Source organism: Pleurodeles waltl, chromosome 11 (assembly GCF_031143425.1).
Source record: "Pleurodeles waltl isolate 20211129_DDA chromosome 11, aPleWal1.hap1.20221129, whole genome shotgun sequence".
NCBI classification, from domain to species: Eukaryota; Metazoa; Chordata; class Amphibia; order Caudata; family Salamandridae; genus Pleurodeles; species Pleurodeles waltl.
This window is the reverse complement of record NC_090450.1, coordinates 944,322,028-944,345,053: the sequence shown is the minus strand read 5'-3', so window position 1 is coordinate 944,345,053 and position 23,026 is coordinate 944,322,028. Positions and strand designations below refer to the sequence as shown.

The 23,026-nt window shown below is 47.2% G+C and overlaps 1 protein-coding gene across 2 annotated transcripts in view; it reads right to left on the bottom strand.

Annotated features, from left to right (window-relative positions):
* LOC138266369 (sodium/glucose cotransporter 1-like) overlaps window positions 1-23,026 on the bottom strand; it is a 223,536-nt gene that overhangs the window by 30,253 nt on the left and 170,257 nt on the right. For both annotated transcript variants that reach the window (XM_069215104.1, XM_069215105.1), the window contains exons 9-10: window positions 9,970-10,105; window positions 6,901-7,008 (exon numbers count right to left, since the gene is read on the bottom strand). In XM_069215104.1, the coding sequence (XP_069071205.1) occupies window positions 6,901-7,008; window positions 9,970-10,105 (244 nt within the window). The remainder of the gene's footprint in view (window positions 1-6,900; window positions 7,009-9,969; window positions 10,106-23,026) is intronic.

Below are 23,026 nucleotides of genomic sequence, written 5' to 3'. Positions count from 1 at the left end.
CAACTATAAGTAATCTATAAGGGTGTTTGATTAGTGGAAGAAGAAGAAAATGGTGACTTCTGGTTCTGCTGGGTGGTGTATTCCCCATTGATCTTTTATTTTGCATATTGTCATAGGTTATTTTGGGCCTTTGGAACTTTTGGCCAGTGGGATCAGTCAGCTGATAACAACTTTGTCATTTCAACCCCAACATGGATGACTAACTCTTACCGTTAAGAGGTGGATGAATTGAGAGCCAGGTCTGTTGAATAATGGTTATTCTCTAATAATTGCAAAACCTGCTACAAGAGCACATATTGTTTGTCGATGACCTATAAATCTACCAGTGCAGGCCTCAGAAACCTCTTTGTGTAAACGCACTAACCTACATCCCATGCCAAAGGAAGTTCATATCTGAAGGTGCTCAACTCACCATCAGGAAGAGGGGACAGTAAAACGATAAGAATAGAAATGGTTTTCTGGTCCGGAGGCAACAAGTGTGACATTTGATCTAATGTGTTCCATGGAGGCCATCTACATGACACCACAATTGACCCTGGTGGTTATTAACTGAATGTCCACCCAGAGAGGTTCTGTGGCATCACTTGATATGAAGGTCAACTATGACTAACTGGTCTGTCTTAGAATTCCACTCCTTCGAGTCCAAAACGATTATAAGAATCTTCACTCAAAGTTCAGTCTTAAATATAAGGGCCCATATTTATACTTTTTTGCGCCGCATTTGCGTAATTTTTTTATGCAAAAGCAGCGCAAACTTACAAAATATAATTGTTTTGTAAGTTTGCGCTACTTTTGCGTCAACAAAATGATGCAAATGTGGCGCAAAAAAAGTATAAATATGGGCCAAGGTTTGGGAGTAAGAACAAACATACTCTACCTATTCTATCTGGCTGATCAGGGAAAATCTCTCTGAATGCAGTTTTACAAGAAACAAGAATCATAGGCATTTTCAGGAAGGGAGGAAATGGTCTGTCAAACCCGATCTTCCTGCCTTACAGAGGGACCTATCCACATTCATGCCCAGCTGGAGCAAATGTGTTTTTTGTTTGGTTTGTTGACAGTGCAGCTGTCAAACAGACCTATGGCCACCTCTTCAACCATTGGCTTTTTTGACCATCTTCTTCAGCTATTGGCTTTAGGCATTGTTAATCACATCTTGGCTCAGCCCAGAGAAATACATCTCTCTCTCTCTCATCTGATGGCACTGTGTAATAGGGCGTATCTTTCCACCTCCAATGTGGTGCTTGGAATGAACTGCACAAGGGACTTTTCAACTAAAGTCTTCCCTGCCCGCTCCCGCTGGCTCCCTCCCATGTGCCTTGCTCTTCATTTAACGTACCTGCCACCCCGTCTCGATGCCCCATGCTAGCCCTTCCTCTTTTTTTCCGTGTGCTCCTCATTTCCATGCCTGCTAACTCATTCATTACTCCCTCCGTCTTTCTGTTGTGTGCTTTCCATTTGAACCACATGCTACACCCTCTGATAACTCATTCCAACTCTTTGCTCTTTCCCTTCAGTGGTCCCTCCCCCTTGACTGTCACACTCCCTCAATCCTCCCTCCTTGCCCTACGTACTCCTCATCCCCCAAACCATCCAACCTCCACCCGCCACCTCCTCTCGTTAAGAAGGCAATGGGACATCTGACATGGGGTCTGATGGGGAGCAGTGCTAAAAAAGCTATCAGAGGTCTGGCACAGTGTCTGACAGAGGAGCAGGGTTAAATGAGCTATTGGAGATGTGGCACGGTGTCTGACAAAGCAGCAGGGTTAAATGAGCTATTGGAGATGTGGCAGATGTCTGACAGAGGAGCGGGGGTAAAAAGCTATTGGAGATGTGGCACTGTGTCTGACAGAGGAGCAAGGTTAATAAGCTATGGGAGATGTGGCACAGTGTCTGACAGAGGGGCAGCGGTAAAACGTTATTGTAGATGTGGCACGGTGTCTGACAGAGGAGCAGGGGTAAAAAGCTATTGGAGATGTAGCACGGTGTTTGACAGAGGAGCAGGGGTAAAAAGCTATTGGAGATGTGGCACGGTGTCTGACAGAGGAGCAGGGTTAATAAGCTATTGGAATACTGGCACCCTGTCTGACAAAGCAGCAGGGTTAAAAAGCTATCGGAGATCTGGAATGGAGTCTGATTGGGTACTGAGATTAATTAATTTATTAGAATCCTGGCCTGGTATCTAGCTAGGGACTGTGATTAGTGAAGGTGTCGGAACTGTGGTATGGTGTCAAAAGAAGAAGCAGGATCTGAGTTGTAATATGGTGTCTGATTAGGGACTATAATTAATGACGGTATTAGAGTTGGAGTTGCAATACAGTATCTGGCTGGTGACTGGTTACTGAAGGTCTCATAGTTCTGGCAGAGTGTCTGACTTGGGGCTATAATTAGGAAAGCTACCAGAGTTCTGACATGGTATCTGACTAGGGTCTGAGATTACTGAAGATATAGATCTTGCAAAAATAGAGTATGACTAGGGACTATGATTAATGAAAATATTGTTAGGAAGGCATTAATGAAGTTCTTGCATGATGGCTGACAAGGGACTATGATAAGTAAGGTTTCAGAGTTAGAAAACTGTTTCTTATTTCTTGTGTTTATTAGTGAAGTTGTACGTGTCCTTGCAGTGTGTCTGGCTGGGAATTGGGACTAGTGAAGACAGAGTTATCTTACGGAGTTTGACTAGGCATTAGACTTCTGGCTGGTGTCCTACCAAGGACTAGGTGGTGTATGACTATGAACACAGGTTAGTGGTGATGTTAGACTTCTTCAATGCAGTCTTACTAGGGTCTAGAGTTATGTATCACGAGAGATGTGATTTACTGAAGATCTAGAAAGGACTAGGGAGTATGATTAGTGAAGACATCTGAGTTTTGGGATGGAGTCTGGATAGAGACCATCGTTAGTGAATATATCCGATTTCAACTACTAGATTAATGCAGAGATCAAAATCATATACACACAGCTCAATGAATAACAGGCAGCTAGCTAACCTCCTAGACTAACACTGGAACACAGTACCCATCACGCTGCATCACTACCGACAGTGCCGTGAAGCCATACCAATGGATAATTGTACCCTACAGTAATATAAACATCATAACATATTGGTGTCCTGAGCGTGCATTTTAGCATACTGTGTGCACTGTGAAGAGCATGTATGAGCAGAGGCAGTATAGCACATACAGCTCAAAGAAGGAGGCCAGACATCCTATCCAAGGACAAGGAAGGCTCGAGAGCAAGGAGTGTGGTGACCCTGTCACCGTCACCAGGAGCGGCTCGCATGGCTGGGCAGGGCAGGGGGTGGGGGATAGGGGAACGGAGGGCACGGGAGAATATTAATTAAAAAATAATTTTAAAAAATCACTTACCTGCTTCGCTCCTCTCCCGTCTGCTGCAGGCACAGGCTCCCAGCCTGCCCTGCGCCAATCCTGACGCTGCTCCCAGGCAGACTGGGAGCCTGTGACCCAAATATTTGTAAGAACGGTTGCCAGTTTGTAATTCTGCATTGCTGTGAAATACTGCCCTGGAAGCGTCGCTCCAGGTAAACAATTAAGACTACCAAGGCCTTTGCAAACACAGCAGGCGCAGATGTACACAAAGGCTTACAAACAGAACAGAGCGGGTGCAGATGTTGGCAAAGGCTTTGCAACAGGGCAGAACAGAGAGGGTGCAGACAGCGACAAAGATTTTGCGAACAGACAGGGTGGTTGCAGGTGGCTACAAAGAATTTGAAAACAGAGCAGGTGTAGACGTCGAAAAAGGTTTTGCAAACAGAACAGAGCGGGTGCAGATGGCGACAAAGGCTTTGCAACAGAATGGTTGCAGGCGACGACAAAGGGTTTGCACATAGAACAGAGCGGAACAAAGCAGGTGCAGACGGCAACAAAGGCTTTGCAAACACAGCGGGTGCAGACGGCGACAAAGGCCTTTCAAACAGAGTAGGTGAAGATGGCGTCAAAGGCTTTGCAAACAGAACATAGCGGGTGCAGAAGGCGACAAAGGCTTTGCAAACAGAGTAAGTTCAGACGGCGACAAAGGCTTTGCAATCAGAGCAGGTGAAGATGGCAACAAAGGCTTTGCAAACAGAGCAGGTGCAGACGGCGCCAAAGGCTTTGCAAAAGGAGCGGGTACAGAGGGCACCAAAGGCTTTGAAAAAGGAGCGGGTACAGAGGGCGCCAAAGGCTTTGCAAACAGAACAGAGCCAGTGCTGACGGCAACAAAGGCTTTGCAAACAGTACTGAGTGGGTGCAGATGACGACAAAGGCTTTGCAAACAGAGCAGGTGCAGACAGCGGCAAAGGAATTGCAACAGAGTGTTTGCAGGCGGCGACAGAGACTTTCCACACAGAACAGAGCAGAACAGAGCAGGTGCAGATAGTGATAAAAGTTTTGCAAACAGAACAGAGAGGGTGCAGATGGTGTCAAATGCTTTGCAAACAGAGCGGGTGCAGACGGCGACAAAGGCTTTGCAACAGAGTGGTTGCAGGCTTTGCACATAGAACAGAGTGGAACAGAGCGGGTGCAGACGGTGACAAAAGCTTTGCAAACAGAGCGGATACAGACGGCGACATAGACTTTGCAAACAGAGTGGGTGCAGATGGTGACAAAGGCTTTGCAACAGTGGTTGCAGGTGGTGAAAAAGGCTTTGCACATAGAACAGAATGGGTGCAGACGGCGACAAAGGCTTTGAAAACACAGTGGGTGCAGATGGCGACAAAGGCTTTGCAAACAGAACATAGCGGGTGCAGAAGGCGACAAAGGCTTTGCAAACAGAGTAAGTTCAGATAGCGACAAAGGCTTTGAAATCAGAGCAGGTGAAGATGGCAACAAAGGCTTTGCAAACAGAGCAGGTGCAGATGGTGCCAAAGGCTTTGCAAAAAGAGCGGGTGCAGAGGGCACCAAAGGCTTTGCAAACAGAACAGAGCCAGTGCTAACGGCAACAAAGGCTTTGCAAACAGTACTGAGCGGTTGCACATGGCGACAAAGGCTTTGCAAACAGAGCAGGTGCAGACAGCGGCAAAGGAATTGCAACAGAGTGTTTGCAGGCGGCGACAGAGACTTTCCACATACAGGGAGTGCAGTATTATTAGGCAAATGAGTATTTTGACCACATCATCCTCTTTATGCATGTTGTCTTACTCCAAGCTGTATAGGCTCGAAAGCCTACTACTAATTAAGCATATTAGGTGATGTGCATCTCTGTAATGAGAAGGGGTGTGGTCTAATGACATCAACACCCTATATCAGGTGTGCATAATTATTAGGCAACTTCCTTTCCTTTGGCAAAATGGGTCAAAAGAAGGACTTGACAGGCTCAGAAAAGTCCAAAATAGTGAGATATCTTGCAGAGGGATGCAGCACTCTTAAAATTGCAAAGCTTCTGAAGCGTGATCATCGAACAATCAAGCGTTTCATTCAAAATAGTCAACAGGGTCGCAAGAAGCGTGTGGAAAAACCAAGGCGCAAAATAACTGCCCATGAACTGAGAAAAGTCAAGCGTGCAGCTGCCACGATGCCACTTGCCACCAGTTTGGCCATATTTCAGAGCTGCAACATCACTGGAGTGCCCAAAAGCACAAGGTGTGCAATACTCAGAGACATGGCCAAGGTAAGAAAGGCTGAAAGACGACCACCACTGAACAAGACACACAAGCTGAAACGTCAAGACTGGGCCAAGAAATATCTCAAGACTGATTTTTCTAAGGTTTTATGGACTGATGAAATGAGAGTGAGTCTTGATGGGCCAGATGGATGGGCCCGTGGCTGGATTGGTAAAGGGCAGAGAGCTCCAGTCCGACTCAGACGCCAGCAAGGTGGAGGTGGAGTACTGGTTTGGGCTGGTATCATCAAAGATGAGCTTGTGGGGCCTTTTCGGTTGAGGATGGAGTCAAGCTCAACTCCCAGTCCTACTGCCAGTTCCTGGAAGACACCTTCTTCAAGCAGTGGTACAGGAAGAAGTCTGCATCCTTCAAGAAAAACATGATTTTCATGCAGGACAATGCTCCATCACACGCGTCCAAGTACTCCACAGCGTGGCTGGCAAGAAAGGGTATAAAAGAAGGAAATCTAATGACATGGCCTCCTTGTTCACCTGATCTGAACCCCATTGAGAACCTGTGGTCCATCATCAAATGTGAGATTTACAAGGAGGGAAAACAGTACACCTCTCTGAACAGTGTCTGGGAGGCTGTGGTTGCTGCTGCACGCAATGTTGATGGTGAACAGATCAAAACACTGACAGAATCCATGGATGGCAGGCTTTAGAGTGTCCTTGCAAAGAAAGGTGGCTATATTGGTCACTGATTTGTTTTTGTTTTGTTTTTGAATGTCAGAAATGTATATTTGTGAATGTTGAGATGTTATATTGGTTTCACTGGTAATAATAAATAATTGAAATGGGTATATATTTGTTTTTTGTTAAGTTGCCTAATAATTATGCACACCTGATATAGGGTGTTGATGTCATTAGACCACACCCCTTCTCATTACAGAGATGCACATCACCTAATATGCTTAATTGGTAGTAGGCTTTCGAGCCTATACAGCTTGGAGTAAGACAACATGCATAAAGAGGATGATGTGGTCAAAATACTCATTTGCCTAATAATTCTGCACTCAGCAGAACAGAGCGGGTGCAGATGGTGACAAAAGTTTTGCAAACAGAACAGAGCGGGTGCAGATGGTGTCAAGCGCTTTGCAAACAGAGCGGGTGCAGACGGCGACAAAGGCTTTGCAACAGAGCAGGTGCAGATGGTGACAAAGGCTTTGCAAACACAGCGGGTGCAGATGACGACAAAGGCCTTGCAAACAGAACACAGCGGGTGCAGATGCAAAGGATTTGCAAACTTTCGGGCGCGAATGGCGACGTCACACCGCAGACGACACATGGCACTCTTACCATCTGGCATCAAATCCACCACCATTTTAGGGTAGGCGATGTTGGTGCAGCCCACTTCGGTGTCACAAATCTTCTTACATTCCTTTGGAAGGACGCAGGCGATCTCATCTGAGGAAAGCAAAGGACAGAAATTCACACTCAGAGGGGACACGGTGGGAGCGTCAGAGCGACAGAGTGCCAAGTATGGCTTTTCAGGCAGTGGTGGTGTGGGTAGTGCAGAGGGTACAAAAAGCAGGCGTGTGCGGGGCAAGAGTACAGGCAGTGGATGTTTTGTGAGCCTTGCTGAGATTTATAATTCAGTGTTTATTTCCAACATGTGTAGTGAAGTGGTAAATCCGAGACTAGATGTAAAGTGTTCTAATCTATGGGTAATACGTACTCACGGGCCTACACCGAGTTCTGTTTTCTAACCATCCCAATAATGTTCCCACCTCATTAGAGCCACTAATATTTTAGCTTTTATTACAGCGCTCACTACTTGTATTGAGACTGCTCCTAATGTCCCCAATATGTTTATATAATGAGAAAAACACATGAGTAAATTACAAGACCTTTTCTTTAGGTCCTGGGGCAGAAGCTGGTTACTGGGCAGTGCGTCGAGGATCCATGATATTTATCATTAGTGTTTTAGGGCCAGTGTGCATTGCACATACCTCAGTGTGTACTGTGCCTGTATTGAGTGCACATATTTCGATGTTCCCTGGGTTCGTGTGCAATGCACATAATCCAGTGTACACAGTGCCTGTGTGCAGTGTACACACAGAGTGTGTATTAAGGCAGTGTGCAGTGTACATACTTCGATGTGCCCTGTGCCTGTGTGCAGTGTACATACTTTGGTGTGCACTTTGCCTTTGTGCAGTGTACATACCTCAGAATGTACTGGGCTCGTGTGCAATGTACATAATCCAGTGTACATAGTGCCTGTGTGCAGTGTACACACTGATTGTGTATCAAGGCAGTGTGCAGTGCACATACTTCGGTGTGCCCTGTGCCTCTGCAGTATACATTCTTCGCTGTACACTTTGCCTGTGTGCAGTGTACATACTTTGGTGCGCACTTTGCCTTTCTGCAGTGAACATACTTCAGTATGCACTGGGCTTGTGTGCAATGTACATAATACAGTGTACATAGTGCCTGTGTGCAGTGTACATATTTAAGGTCCAGTCTACACACTGAGGTGGTCATTCTGACCTTGGCGGACGGCGGAGGCCGTCCGCCAAGGTACCGCCGACAAATGACCGCACCGCGGTCAAATGACCGCACCGCGGTCAAATGACCGCACCACGGTCAAAAGACCGCGGCGGCCATTCAAACATTTCCGCTGGGCCGGCGGAAATGCCCCTGCAACGAGGATGCCGGCTCAGAATTGAGCCGGCGGAGTTGCAGGGGTGCGACGGGTGCAGTTGCACCCGTCGCGTATTTCAGTGTCTGCTTAGCAGACACTGAAATACTTTGCGGGGCCCTCTTACGGGGGCCCCTGCAGTGCCCATGCCATTGGCATGGGCACTGCAGGGGCCCTGCGGCACCCCCTACCGCCATCCTGTTCCTGGCGGGAGACCCGCCAGGAACAGGATGGCGGTAGGGGGTGTTAGAATCCCCATGGCGGCGGAGCGCGCTCCGCCGCCATGGAGGATTCCCCCGAGCAGCAGGAAAGTCGGCGGGAGACCGCCGACTTTCCGTTTCTGACCGCGGCGGGACCGCCGCGGTCAGAATGCTCGAGGGAGCACCGCCAGCCTGTTGGCGGTGCTCCCGTGGTCGGTGACCCTGGCGGTCACCGGCCGCCAGGGTCAGAATGACCCCCTGAGTGTGTATTAGACCTGTGTGCAACGCACATAATCTAGTGTACACAGCGGCTGTGCGCAGTGTATAGTCTTCAGTGTGCACAGAGTCTGTTTGCAGTGTACATATTTCAGTGTGCAATGTGCCTGTGTTCAGTGTACATCCTTCACTGTGCACTGTGCTTGTGTGCAGTGTACATACTTCAGTGTGCACTGGGCCTGTGTATAGAGTACATAATCCAGTGTACATAGTCCCTGTGTACAGTGTACATACCTCAGTGTGCACGTACACAGTGAGTGTGTATTGGCCCTGTGTGCAGTGTACATACTTCAGTGTGGACTGGGCATGTATACAGAGTGAAATATCCGGTGTACATAGTGCCTATGTGCAGTGTACATACTACAGTGTGTATGTACACATTGAGTGTGTATTGGGACTGTGTCAAGGGCACATATTTCAGTGCACGCTGTTTCTGTGTGCGGTGTAGATATTTCAGTGTGCACTGTGTATATACTTCACTGTGGCTGAGTGCAGTGTACATACTTCAGTGTGCACCATGCCTGTGTGCAGTGTACATATTTCAGTGTGCAATGTGCGTGTGTACAGTGTAATATTTCAGTGTGCACAGGGCCTGTTTGCAGTGTACATAGTGTGCACTGTGCCTGTGTGCAGTGTACATACTCTGGGGCCACCTTGTGCCACATTAACGTCAGTTTTGTTTTACATTAATGTGGCCTAACGAGTCCGAAATCCCCGCGCCTTATTTACAGGGTGACGCAATGGAGGCATTGCGCCACTCTATAACCCTTTGTGCTACATTATGCCTTCATCAGGCATAATGTATGCAAAGGGGGCGTTCCCCCGTTAGGGGAGCTGGAAAAATGGCGTAAGGAAATCTATGAGATTTCCTTACGCCATTTTTTTACTGCACTTTTACATCTGCCCAAGGGCAGGCGTTAAAAGGGGCCTTCCATTCTTTAGAATGGGCCCTTATTTACTCTGCACGAGTAGTGCCAATATTTTGGTGCTACTCCTGCAGAGTACATCAATAGCATCATGAAGGATGACGCTATTGCCCCCTACCCTGCGCCATGGTGCGCCGTATTTTAAATAAGGCGCACACATGGTAGCAGTAGGAGGGTGCTAAGGGGCGCAGGGAAAGTGCCATAAATTTGCCCCTATATTTTGTGAGTTTGCGCCGCTTTTGCGTCAAAAAATGAGGTAAAGGCGGCACTAACTTTTCATAAATCAGGCCCTCAGTGAGCACTGGACATGTGTGTAATACTCTACCTGTGTACAGGATGCGGCTGATCATCCCCGGGAACACCATGAGAAACATGGGCAGCAGTTTGAGGTATCCGCATAGGATGCAGCCCGCCTTCACGTGAGACATGTTCTTGGCAGAGAGACATCGCTGCACAATCACCTGTCAAGAGACAAGCAGAGCAGTCAGGACACTGGAGGCTGGGCACCTGGCAGGGGGAGGTGGGCAGCTCTCTAAGGAAGCCAGTCTGGCCCCTCAGCACACGCCACCCGTTCCCCTCCGAACTCCCACAGGATGGACGAGTTCACCTATAGTCAGCGGACTTAATGAAAGAAGGCACCCTACCTGGTGGGTAGTAAAATACAGACGTGCGCTGGGTCCCTTACACCCCTTGGGCACCGGGGTCACTGCACCTGCTGCACTAGTTATAATAATGCGTATAGTACAGTCAACGTATGACACTTGCGGACCTCATGTGCAACACTTGCCACTTTTTTTAAAGTAGCTGATCTGAACATGAAACGGGTGTAAAGCTGACATTTCTAGGGAAGAGCTTCCTTTTCGTTTGAGTAACTATAGTTCTGTTTATAATAAATCAAATAAAACAAAATCACAAGTACAAGAATGCAACAGGCAAAAAAAACAAGCACTGGCAAAGCCAATAGGACTCCCTCCTACGAGCGCTATTGGGTTTGGCAATGTGCTTTAGCCATGTACAAAATGTGTGGTTGCTGTTTAGCATAGCTAAAAGTTAGTTCTGTGGCGTATCGTAGAGTGGAAAGAAGAGTGGATTCGTTGGAGTGTCGTAGACTGGAGTGAGGCTGTAAAGTGTCATAGAGTGGAGTAGAGTTCAGTGGCAAAGAGTGTTGCAGAGTGCAGTGTCGTAGAGTTCAGTGAGGTAGAGTGAAGTGGAATAGGAAGGAGTGGCTTGGAGTGGATTGAGGTACAGGGGTGGATTGGATTGGGTAGATTTGGGTGGATTGAGTGGAGTGGGGTGGATTGGAGAGGGTGGACTGGATGGGATGGATTAGATTGGGGTGGGTGGATTAAAATAGGGTGGAGTGGGGTGGACTGAAGTGGGGTTGATTAGTTTGGATTGGGGTGGGTGGATTGGATTGGATTGGGGTGAATTGAAGTGGGGTGGAGTTGTGTAGAATGGGGTGGATTTGCCTGTATTGAAGTAGACTGTAGTCGGGTGATTTGTGGTGGACTGGATTGGACTGCAGTGGGGTGGACTGGACTGGACTGGAGTGGGATAAAGTGGAGTGGGGTAGACTGGAGTGGATTGGATTATGAGAACTGGAGTGGGATGCAGTGGATTGGATTGGAGTGGGGTGGATTGGAGTGGAGTGTGGTGGGTTGGAGTGTGGTGTAGTGCAGCGGGGTGGGATGGCTTCATCTTGGGTGAGGTGGATTAAGTGGGATGGACTGGATTGGAGTTGGGTGGGGTGAATTAAATGGAGTGGGTGGATTGGAGTAGAGTGGGTGGATTGGTGTTGAGTGGATTGGAGTAGGGTGAGTGGAGTGGGGTGGATTGGAATGGGGTGGATTGGATTGGATTGGGCTGGAGCAGGGTGGATTGGAATGGAATAGGGTGCATTAAGGTAGATTGGATTGGACTGGAGTGGGATGGACTGGAGTGGGATGGGTGGATTGGGATGGGTGGATTGCACTGCAGTGGGGTGGACTGTATTGGAATGGATTTGAGTGGGTGAATTGGAATAGGGTGGATTTGAGTGGCGTGGGGTGGATTGTATTGGGTCGGAGTGTGGTGGATTGGAATGGGGTGGGATGGATTTGAATGAGGTGGGTTGGATTGGAGTGGGGTAAATTAGATTGGTGTGGGATGGAGTGGAGTGGGGTAGGTTCAGGTGGAGTGGGGTGGATTACATTGGTGCGGAGAGGATTGGATTAGTGTGATTGGAATGGAGTGAATTGTGGTGGACTGGAATGGGGTGGGCTGAGGTGGATTGGTTTGGAGTGGGGTTGATAGGATTGGGGTGGATTGTTTTGGCTTGGAGTGGGGTTGATTGAATTGTGTGGGGAGAATTATATTGGGGTGGGGTGGATTGGAGTAGGGTAGACTGGGTTGGAATAGGGTGGATTAGTGTGGGGTGAGGTGGGTTGGATTGGAGTGGATTGTGGTGGATTGGAGTGGGGACAAATGGATTGGCATGGCGTGGATTGGATTAGGGTGGGTTGAGAGGATTGGAATGTGGTGGATTGGAGTGGTTTGGGATGAGTGGTTTGGACTGGACTGGAATGGGGTGGATTGGAGTGGGGTAGATTGGGTTGAGTGGGGTGGATTGGAGAGAGGTGGATTGGATTGGGGTCGACTGGTGTAGGGTGAGGTGGGGTGGTTTGGATTGGGTGAACTGGTGTGGGGCGGATTGAGGTGGGGTGGGCTGGGATGTACTGCACGATTATGTGTTAAAGCACAATTTCAGAAATTACACATGAGAAAGAAACAATGTCGGTTTGCAATATTTAGAACAAGATAATAGTCATCTTTTGAGAACAGCTTTTGCCCACGAGCAAAAACAAACCAAAACATGAGTGCAAAGAGAGAAAAGAATACTTGGCAAAAGAAAAGAAAAGCGCTAACTATAGAAAATAAAACTTTGCAATTTTGTTTGTACTTCTGGGCATGTTTTTACCAGACACACAACTTCTGTTTGCAGGGCTCTAGAAGTTAAAAAGAAGTACCTCAATCACGTTGGTAGCAGGGAAAGGGCACTGATTAGGTTGAATCATTCAGTGCTTAGTCCCTGCTCCACAGAAAGGAACAGAAATTATGTAAGGTCTGCAATGACCAATTAGGAGGCTGTAAAGACGGGTGCCATGCAAGCCAACAAATGGTAAGAAGCAGTCGCGCTCCAAGTCCTTTTTGTTAACAACTGTGTCTCGCAAGTGAGGCGCATACTCTAGCGAGACCTTAATGAGCCTAAATAAACCTATCACTTATGACACGGTATGTCAAGGTACAGGTTCAGATGTAATGAAGAGTTCTTTGCTACTTTCTTTGTTGTGTCTTACAACTGCTGCAGTGCTGGTTAAACAGTTCTGCCAACACTCTGGGCCACAGGTTACAGCAGATAAACAGCCTTAGGTAGGTAGGGGGACACTGATAATAACCTGGGCACTCAACTCACATTTCCCAAACAGTATAACATTGAGTCAATTACTGTACAACCTCTCTCTGTTGGAAGTAAAAGCCTGCAGTTTTTAAAGTATTAACTGACCACCTGCTGACAGCCATAAATAAAGCCAAGTCAACTAACGTCATCCTATCTCAGGTTATCTCACAACTTTTCTCATTACTCAAAAATCAATCATTATAATAAATCGAGTCAGCACATGCTGAGCAATAAATCTTTGGCTTGGCAATAAAAACACCACAGACTTTAGCAGCTGGATTGTTTCCGCCGTCGACAAGGAGGTAACCCTTTCGAGTACTAAGCTTAACTCGCTACCTTGTGTGTCCTCTGAGCCCTGCCCCCTGGCGAGCATGAGCTGCAAGTGCTGTGTTTCCCGTAACCCTGTTAAATGGCTTACTCTGCCATAAGGCATCCCAAGGCAAGTCCACTATTTCTACCACCCAGGGGCAGCTCCTCCATTAGGGTGGAGGCGCGTTGCTACCCCCCCCCCCAGTTGTTTATTATTGTTTTTGGGTAAAAGGTGTGGGACCACGTCGTGATGAGCAGTGAGAGGCAGTGCACAGCACTCCCCCTCAGAGAGCATGTATGTTTGGCTGGCCGTCTCGGGCTGGCCAAACACACATGTGCAATAGGCTCTCTCCAGCCTAGCAACACAGCTGCCAGATGGAGAGAGCTTACACAGGCTCCCAGTCTGCCTAAGAGCACCCTGGCTGGGCACTCCTAGCCAATCCTGAAGCTTCTTTGAGCACCGTCAGGATTGGCCGCAGGGCAGGCTGGGACCCTGTGCCTGCAGCCTGGAGTGACGAGGGACAGAGGAGCGGCGCGGCAGCAACGGGGGAGTTAAGTGTTTTAAAAATATATATATTTTAAATTGAATTTTTATTTATCCCCCCAAGAGCATCGCCCTGCCCCTTCTGCTTGCCACAAGCAGCGACTGCTACCACCCCTCTGTGCCTGAGTGTGGCCTTAAGCTGATCCTTGTGGATACTGACCGGACCTCTGCTGCTCTCTGCCGCTACCATACTGCGACCTTGAGGTCTTTGTTCCTTGTTTTCCCGCCTCCCTTCTTTGTCTTGCTTTTCCCTTTCTCCTCCTTCTTTTGGTGTGGGTGGGTTTCCGCTCAACGGGCTGCTCCTCACCCTAATCTGCTGCCCAGGTTGCCTCTTATATCGGGGTCGCTCGCCCATTGGTCAGTTCAAAAGACAACACCCCCGACTATTGGCCAATGCATTGTGCCATGGATTTGATTTTGACATCTTTGGTCTTGGATAAGGGTGGGGGGTGAACAAGGGGGAGACCAAGCGGGGTTGAGTTCCTGCCCCACATCTCACTGTTCTGCCCTGAGTTTCACCCGGGTTAACGCTCCAGCACCATTTTCCCCTCTTTGCAGGCGGGTCTCCATCATTTCCTGCTGAAAAACATCCCGCCCTCCAAGGGACAGGACATTGGATGGTGGGGAATCATCTAGACTGTAACTAAAGTCATGCAACAAGTTTGTTTTTGTGGTAGACCCGGGATGAAGTCAGGAATCTTTGTCCACTTTTGAGAGTGGGAAGTTTAAACTTCACCCACCCGTAGTCACTTGATCCACAAAATGGTGGTCTTGTGAGCATTCATGTTTGCATAGGTTGTGCTGTGTCACTGGCAGAGTAAGACTATCGTACGTACAGCTCCCCAGCCCAAGTTGGCTCAAGCCGGCAGGGCCTGAGGGGCCATTTATCCCAGGAGGCATTTCCGGGGGCGCAGGATTTGGGGTGGACGGTCCTGGTGCAGGTGGAGGAAGGTCCTGAGACCCTGCTGGCTCCTGTGCCACTGCAGCTCCCTGGGGTTAGAGCAGGCACTGCGGGGGCTTCAGAGGGAGAGATCAGACAGGGAGCAAAGTAGGGTTTGTCCCTTTCCAAGAGAAAAATAACTACCATTCGTTGCTGTTTTTAGAGTATACAAATGAACGGACAAGATACTAAACAGGACTTTAAACAAAATCAAATGTATTCATTTGTAACATGACTTTTCTGCCTTTAGTTAATTATTGGTCAGGGATCATTAACAGAAGTCTAGAACACATTTAAAAGTGCTTTCTGTTTATATTTGCTGTTTTAATGTATTGCAGATAAGGACTAAAAATAAGGCTTTATGCGGTTTTGCTTATTTTTGTACAGGCTGGGAAATTAAAATATTTGTGGAGCTGGTATAAAACCTGTCAGGTGGCAACCCTAGAGCAAAAAAAAAAAAGAAGAAGAGGAAAGAGACAGAAAATGGATGGAAAGAGGGAGAGAGGCACAGAGGGGAGGATGGGGGCGGGCTAGTTGTTAACATTCTTCCAAGGCTTCTCTTGAATCTCAGTCAGGGCTTCAGTGGCCTGGGTTCCCCCGGGTCTCCGACCCGTTAGTAATTCAAAACAGACATTCAAATGGGTCCCTATTGGGATCTATATTCATGTTCTTCAATTTATTGGAGCAAACACTGATGGGTTTCTGAACAAGTAATATAAAAAAGTGAAGTGAATCCATTTCAGCAATGTAATTTCTGTTTTACTTTACGTTTTGCTTAATCCTGCACCCCCTTAGAGTGTTTGCTAATTTTGTGTAGCATGTCACTTTTCCATAGTGCGTACTTTAAACTGAGTCGCCTCCAGGGGCTTGTAACGGGCCACAATTGAGAGCTCTGGAGTTGAGGCTGAAGCCCTGTTTCTCACAGTGCCTGCAAGTGAGTCAGAAGATTGTTCAGAAAACCTGGTCATCTAATCCTTGGCCTCTCTGCAGAGTGCATGGAGCAATGGTCACATATTCCAGCTACAATTGTGATTTGGGCAAAAGGGTGTGGCGGTGGTATACAGCTGTCAAAATATTGACAAGGCGAAAGTAAAAGAAACTGCTGTGCTTACAATTGAGTGGGTGAGTTGTATGTGTGTGGGTGGTGTGCTGAAGGAGATGCAAGGACAGACATGAGGAGAGAGTGAAACGGGGGCTGAAGAGGAACGAGATGAGGTGTAAGATATGCGCATAGAGGAAATGTGGAGAGAAAAATGGCGTAGATGGCTAATATAGAGTGAACATATTAGAAGTGACTGGGACACTCTTAAGAGCACTACCCTTTCCACAGGCCTCAGTAATGTTTGATTCAGTCTCATAATTTCAAAATGAAAACATTTTCAATATTAATTATTTACAAAAAAATCATTGTGTTACTTATTTATCTTGAACACCTAACAACTACTGACAAAGCCAGTAGTCCTGGCTGGTTTTAGGAGTTTGGCAGTTGTGTTATACATCTGGATGCAACAACAGAAACCTCAGACAGGCACTAAGGAAATCACAGAATGTATGTGTTTAAGCCATTCCTTTATTGGCATAGGCCATGCCACCTTTAAATCCCCCCACACACACTTTTTTCATCCCACTTAAAGTCCAGATCTCAGTCCAGCCCTGACAGCCAGGAGTGGGAATCGTTCAGTGATGACTCACTTAGGAGCCCCATTACAAGGCTGACTTTCAATTCTGATGGGATGGTAATAGTAATTTTTTTGCATTTTTTATATAGCAAAAACACGACCCAAAGGTATTAGAGCGCTTTATATGACCACCAGCTGCAACCATTTTTTAGGCACGGAAATTTAAGTGATTTGCTCAGAATCATAGAATGGAGACCTGGCACAGAGAATCTGGTTTTCCAGTGACAAAGTCAGCAGCTCTGGTCGTAACGCCACATCCTCTTCCCAATTACTTTTCCCATCTCACCTGTTAGATACAAGTGAATACCATGAACTTGTGACTTCTGGTAAACCCTCTTCTTTCATTGGTCTGTTCATATGTCAGTTATACTTTACTTTCGCCTGCCACAGGGTACAGAATGGGGCAGCCTACTTCAACCATTGGCTCTGTTCACTGTGAGTGATGGCATTTTGCTTATGCACACATGCATACCCGCCTAAAGTTGATATTTTTATTTGGTTATATTTTCATTCATTTTTGGGATGAATCATTATTTATTTTTATCAAATAAATTCCACAGCCTTTAAACGGCAACATTTTATTTTTCATCACTATTACCTAGGTTTGCAAAAAATGCTTGCAGACCTATTTTCTTTGTCAATGACTGTTTTGCAATTTAACACTGGTCACTGCTAAGGGGAGGTAAACGATTTAGGAGATATGGCTTCCCATTGAAAGCTCCATAGGTGTGTTATGTCACTCGCTAATGTAACAACTGAAATAAGGAAGGTGGGAACATCCAACCTAAATATGTCATTGTGCTAATAATGTTGACCAGGAGATGGCACTAGCGTTTCATAAAAGAAAAATAAGGTGCCTAATTGTAAAATCCTTCAAACCCACTGAAAAATCGTAGGTCTATGAGCAAAGAGGTTATGGGGAAGACCGAGGGACTTAAGGGTCAGTGGAGGCCAAAATATGCAGCAGTGTTGACTACACAGACCTAAAAGAAAAGAAACATTTTGATGCAACGAAAGTCCAATTATGTGGCATATTGCCAGTAAGAAAGGGGATTATTGTTGGGGGAAGACAGCCGCCCACCTCATGGAATAATGGCACTAACTTGTCAGGCTGAAACACAAAGTGCATTTGCTATATATGAACCAAAAAACATAAACTAGTGAACTTTTTCCTCACTTTCTAAGTGAAAGAGGTAGACTGAGACCTAAACGTGATTTTTGGCTGACAGCGATGTATCGGGGGTTTGATACAAATAGCGGGCTCATCCTAATCAAACATTTTACCTTCTGACCTAGTCTATTTCATGAAGCTCAAACTCCTCCAGCTGGGCAAGCCTGAACCTATACCTGAGGTAGGGGCATTGAAATCGGGCATGCCATGAGATCCCCCTTACAGCTCTGGAGGTCATGGAAGTCCAAACATTTTCTAAGTCCCAACTTTTCGGAATTTCTGGAGTAGCTCCTCTGGATCACTGCTATGGCTCCCAGGTAAGGCCAGGCAGGCCTTTTATTCCATCAGACATTTCCTGGTTATGCTGGAGCAGTTGGAGGCCAGTTTTGAAAGCCCAGCACTGCTCCTGGTACCTCTGCCACGTTTCCAGGCAGGAGCATGTTAACTGCAGCATGCACTGGGAGGTTTCAAGAGCAGCAGAAAGAGAAGGAGGGAGGAGGAAGGTAGAGAGGAAGCACTCAGAGAAGGAGAAGAAAAGAGTGACCAAAAAAGAGAGAGAATGGATAGACTGAAAGAGAGATAGTGCAATGAAGTCCAAGGGAGCAGGGCTTGTTTCTGTTTCTTTATTGGTATTTTCAGTGTAGCTTACAAAGGATTCAAAGAGTTTGTGCAGTAGAAACATGCAAGAACAATCAACAACCATAACATCCCGGTGCAGTATCAGATCAAACTGCTGTGTATATCACAATTACTGGCCTAATTGTTCTAACCTCGCCCTGGAACCACCCAGCAAACATTAAAATAAGAACATGATTGGGGCATGTCTTCGGGAGCATGCAGCAAAGTGGGGCCCTAGGTCACCCATAGAAGGTGTATTGTTAACATTCATAAGTGTTACTCCCTCAATGTCAAATGCAAATGTCAACATGAAAAAGGCGGTTCTGGAAAGGGGCTGGTGGTGTGGTGCACCCATACCCATCACGTGTGGGTGAGCAGTCAATACAAGGATTTAGATGGTGTCTGTTACGACATCTGAAGGTTGGGAGACTAGATAAGCTTCCAAAGGACCCAAGACATCCCTGGGTCTGGAGCTTGTTGGGAGTAATTCTGCATGAAGAGTGAGCTGATCCCTGCAATATATTAAAACCTGCAATCATTCTTTAAATGTTGGCGCCCAGCCCCTGCCCCACTCACATGCCTCTTAGCAAGCAGCAGGCTGAGTGAGACCAGCCTCTGCGTCTCCTGTGTGCCCTAGGATGGCCACCAAGGGGGTAAGTATGATTGGTTGAGTAACCATGAGATACAGGGCAGTCTCAATCTCCTTCCAATAGCTCAGAATTTGGGGACACAACCAGGTGAGATGTAAAATATCTGGCTGTTACATCCCACATCTAGCGCATCTGTCATCTGGGAGGAGATGATATCTCTGTAACTTTACCGGGCTATAATACATACTATGCAAGAATTTATAATGGATGATGTGCAATCTTTTACTAGAGACGATGTACCTTATTTGCCTGCAGCAGTACAGCGTCGGTGAGAGGAGTGTCAAGTTCAAGGTCCCAGCCCTCTCTGGCTCTCCCTCCCATGTATGCCTGTTTGTGCTGCGCTGTGTGATATAAGATCAACAGCAGGTGGCGTGGCCCATCTGAATTAAGCACTGTAGGTTGTGTGTTGAGTGGGGGCTCCATGGGAAACTCTGGGGTGGCAGTTTTAACGTCATGTCATAATCTAATGTAGCCTTAGAACCCGCCGCAGCGGGCGCTACCGGCTATTAAAAGCCCGCTCCCCCGTTCGCTCGGGCCTTTAACAAGGGAGAGGGCCTTTAATAGCCGGTAGAGCCCGCTACGGCGGGTTCTAAGGCTATTAGAACATTCTGCCACTCACAGCAGAATGTTCTATTAAATATCGGCTCGGGCCTTTAACAAGGGAGAGGGCCTTTAATAGCCGGTAGAGCCCGCTACGGCGGGTTCTAAGGCTATTAAAACATCCTGCCACTCACAGCAGAATGTTCTATTAAATAAAACACATTCCTCACAGAGCCTGAGGGGATTAAAATCCCCTCGGGCTCCGTCAGGCTTTGTTCACAGCTGTTGCTGTGAACAAAGTGAACATTGGACTGTTGGAGCTGCGGGCTTTTACCTGCCAGAAAAAGCCTGCACCACTCCATTGTTTTCAATGGAGCTGCCAACGTTCCAATGTTCTAATATCTAGGAAGACATCCAATAGCATCTGTGTTTTATCAGCGAACAGTGTCTGACGATTAATAAACTGGCCATCTCTACAGAGTTCCCTCCAGGTATCGACCCCAGCCCTCTTAGTATGTTTTGGCATGTAGTTTCACAAGTAACTGGTATGCAGTTTGGTGGCGAAGTGAAATGAAGGGTGAGTACATTAATGGTTTTCCTGCCCTTTTTGTCAGCTGTCTCCATGCTGCGTCTGTACAAGCTACAGTGGAGTCAGTGGGTGCTTCAGAGCGTGTCCTAAGTCCCAAGTATGGGGTGGAGGGGAGAGGGACCATGTTTCCCTGTTCAATGGCCAGATGTGGCATGAAGAGCGGAGGCTTATACCAGTAAATGGCATAGTGACCTCTGGCGCATAAATAATATAGTTCCATATCTGGAGCCTCAAAGCCACCTCATTCAAAAGGCAAGCGTTGCCACTGCAAATATGGCTGCTTGCACGCCCAAGCCAAGTGAATTATGTCTTCGGCATTTTAAAGAACTGTCTCCCCAGTGGATATAGGGGGTGTTAAGGAACAAGTACAACAGCTTTGGTAGAATAATCGTTTTCCTTCGAGAAATACGTATTGCTAGGGATAAGGGCATTGATATCCAGCGAGTTATACTGTCCATCACTGTAGACAGAGCAGTGCTGTAGTTCACTCGGAGTAATTCCTCCCTATTTCTGGAAACACCGATGCCCAAATTTCTTAGGCCAGACTCACACCACCTCAGCTGGAACTTCGGCTGGAATTTCTGTGTTTGCAGTTAAGAGGAAAATGTTAGATTTCTCCCAATTTATCTGGATGCCTGACAGTCCGCCAAAGTGAACAAATTCATGAAGTATTGCATTTATACTGTCCTTGGGATTCCTAATGTACAATGTGATGTCATCCGCGTAAATCAATTAAATCAATACCAAAATGTGCCTAGTTGGAGACCTGATGGCATATTATCGTTGGTGTTGTCTGAGTTTAGCGGCCAACGGCTCAATCGCAAGAGCAAACAACAGGGGTGACAAAGGGCACCCCTGCCAAGTGCCCCTAGGGATATCAAACAGAGCCGAAAACATGCCATTAATTTGAAGTCTTGCAGTGGGATTGGAATATAGATGGGCAATCCACAATAGGTATGCCAGGGAAATCCTATTCTCTGGAGCACGACCATCAGGTAGTCCCACTCCAGCGAATCAAAGGCCTTCTATACTGGCCTGTCAAAGTTTTTGTTTAATGGGAAGAAACTTCCTACAAGCTTCCTGCACTGCAACAGTAAAGTCTGGATATATGGACACAGCTTTGCCCTCAAATTGCAGCTTCCTCTTTTCCTGGACTAGACATAAAGTGCCATCCCTGTCGGGATAGTTTAAAAGTCTAGCAATTATGGGTCTGGGAGAGCGTCTGGCAGGGGTTTTGTCATCAGTGCCAGATGAGCTCGCTCCACTATCAGAATCTTGGAGAAGGATGTGGCACCATAGAGGGTAGCCAAGAGGTGCTCCACAAACTCTTTCATTCGGCCCGTATCAGTGGATTCAGGGATCCCCAATATTCGTAGATTGTTTCTATGGACCTGGCTTCCAAATCCTTGATTTTTGCAGATATAAGTTTGAGTACTTTTTCCATATTTAGTTGATGTTTCACCTGAGTAGTCGTTGTGTATTCAGCAGTAAAAAATATGTGTTCAGCTTCCATTAGACATCCCTCCTGTTTTTCCAGTTTATTAGTGATGGTATCCATTCCCATGCACAAATTGTCCATTTTACTCTCAATGTATGTTAGGCTTTGTTGCATGGCCACAAGTAGGGATTTCATATCAGACACAACACACACTCTCTCTGTCGACATGTCCTCCAAAGACGCAGAGTATGGCCCACGTCCCTGGGCTCAGGTCCATTTGAGGGAATCAAAATGCAGTTTAGTTTGGCAGCCATCAGCTTTCTCCATGATTTTGCACCACAGAGTATGTGCAGCTCTTGTTCTAGAGGTGTTATGTAGCCGATGAGGGATTTAGACATGTTGGCGGTGATCTGTGTGTTGTCAAAATGTCCTCCGGAGCTGAGTGTAAGGGCAAAACTCTCCACTGAAAATAGGCATCCCGCCACACCTCAGTCAAAAGGGCACGAGCAAACCTAGTCGATGGGTAGTGGACGGGGCAGTATTCACTGCATAGAGTACCCCACTAGTTGATGATCGAGGGCAGCCGCAATGTTGCAACTTTTGCAATGCTATCTATGTGGCCACAGCTCAAACCACAGCTCAGGTGCCTGCCACTGGAGCTGCGTGTTTAGGAAGTGAGTGTATAACATTCAGTGTTTAGGTCCAGGAGTGGCTTGGTTTGTGATAGACATGCAAGGAGCAAATAGAGTTGTTCTCATGAAATTCTGCAAATTGAGGCCTTTAAAGAAGATGGCGGCAGGTGGGCAATAATGTGGGGAGTTTAGGCTGTTAGGTAAATTAATGTTGTCCCGGGGGGTCACCACCACTCCACCCGTGTCCTGCTCCAGTCCCCTGGGTGCCCACAGTGTGCCCCCCGCAGCACCCAGGCCGCAATTAGCCTGTATCCCGGAATCTGTTTTTCCCATGCTAGTTCTCTGTGGGCCTAAGTGCCAATTCAGAGGGGGCCAGACCACCTGCGAGGAACCCCAGTGCATGGCTTAGAGGCCCCAGGCAAGCGGACACACCACACAGCTCCCTGTCAACGTGCCGCGGCTGGCTGCACCCTCGAGCACCACGCTGGTTGCACTGCGATCAGAGGAAAGTGTTCTGAGAAGGCTTCCTTGGGGTGACACATTTATGGTTGGCACTAGCCAGTGGGTAGTGGTGACTCCTGGGCACCCCCTAACTAAACACTTTCCTATTTTCCCCACAGCAAACAATCCCACATGCCTAAAATCCAAGATGGAGAAACCCTTTCTCCTTTGTGCAGAGTTCTTGTGTCCACCAGAGGTGTGGCCAGGGTACTCACCAGCCCAGTCCCTTAGGTCCACTCCAAACCAGTTCTGAGGTAGCTTTCCTCTCACTGAGTATGGTGCCAGCAAAGCTAGTGTGAGCCTTGGGACAAAGGCTATCCCTTCTATAGGTCTCC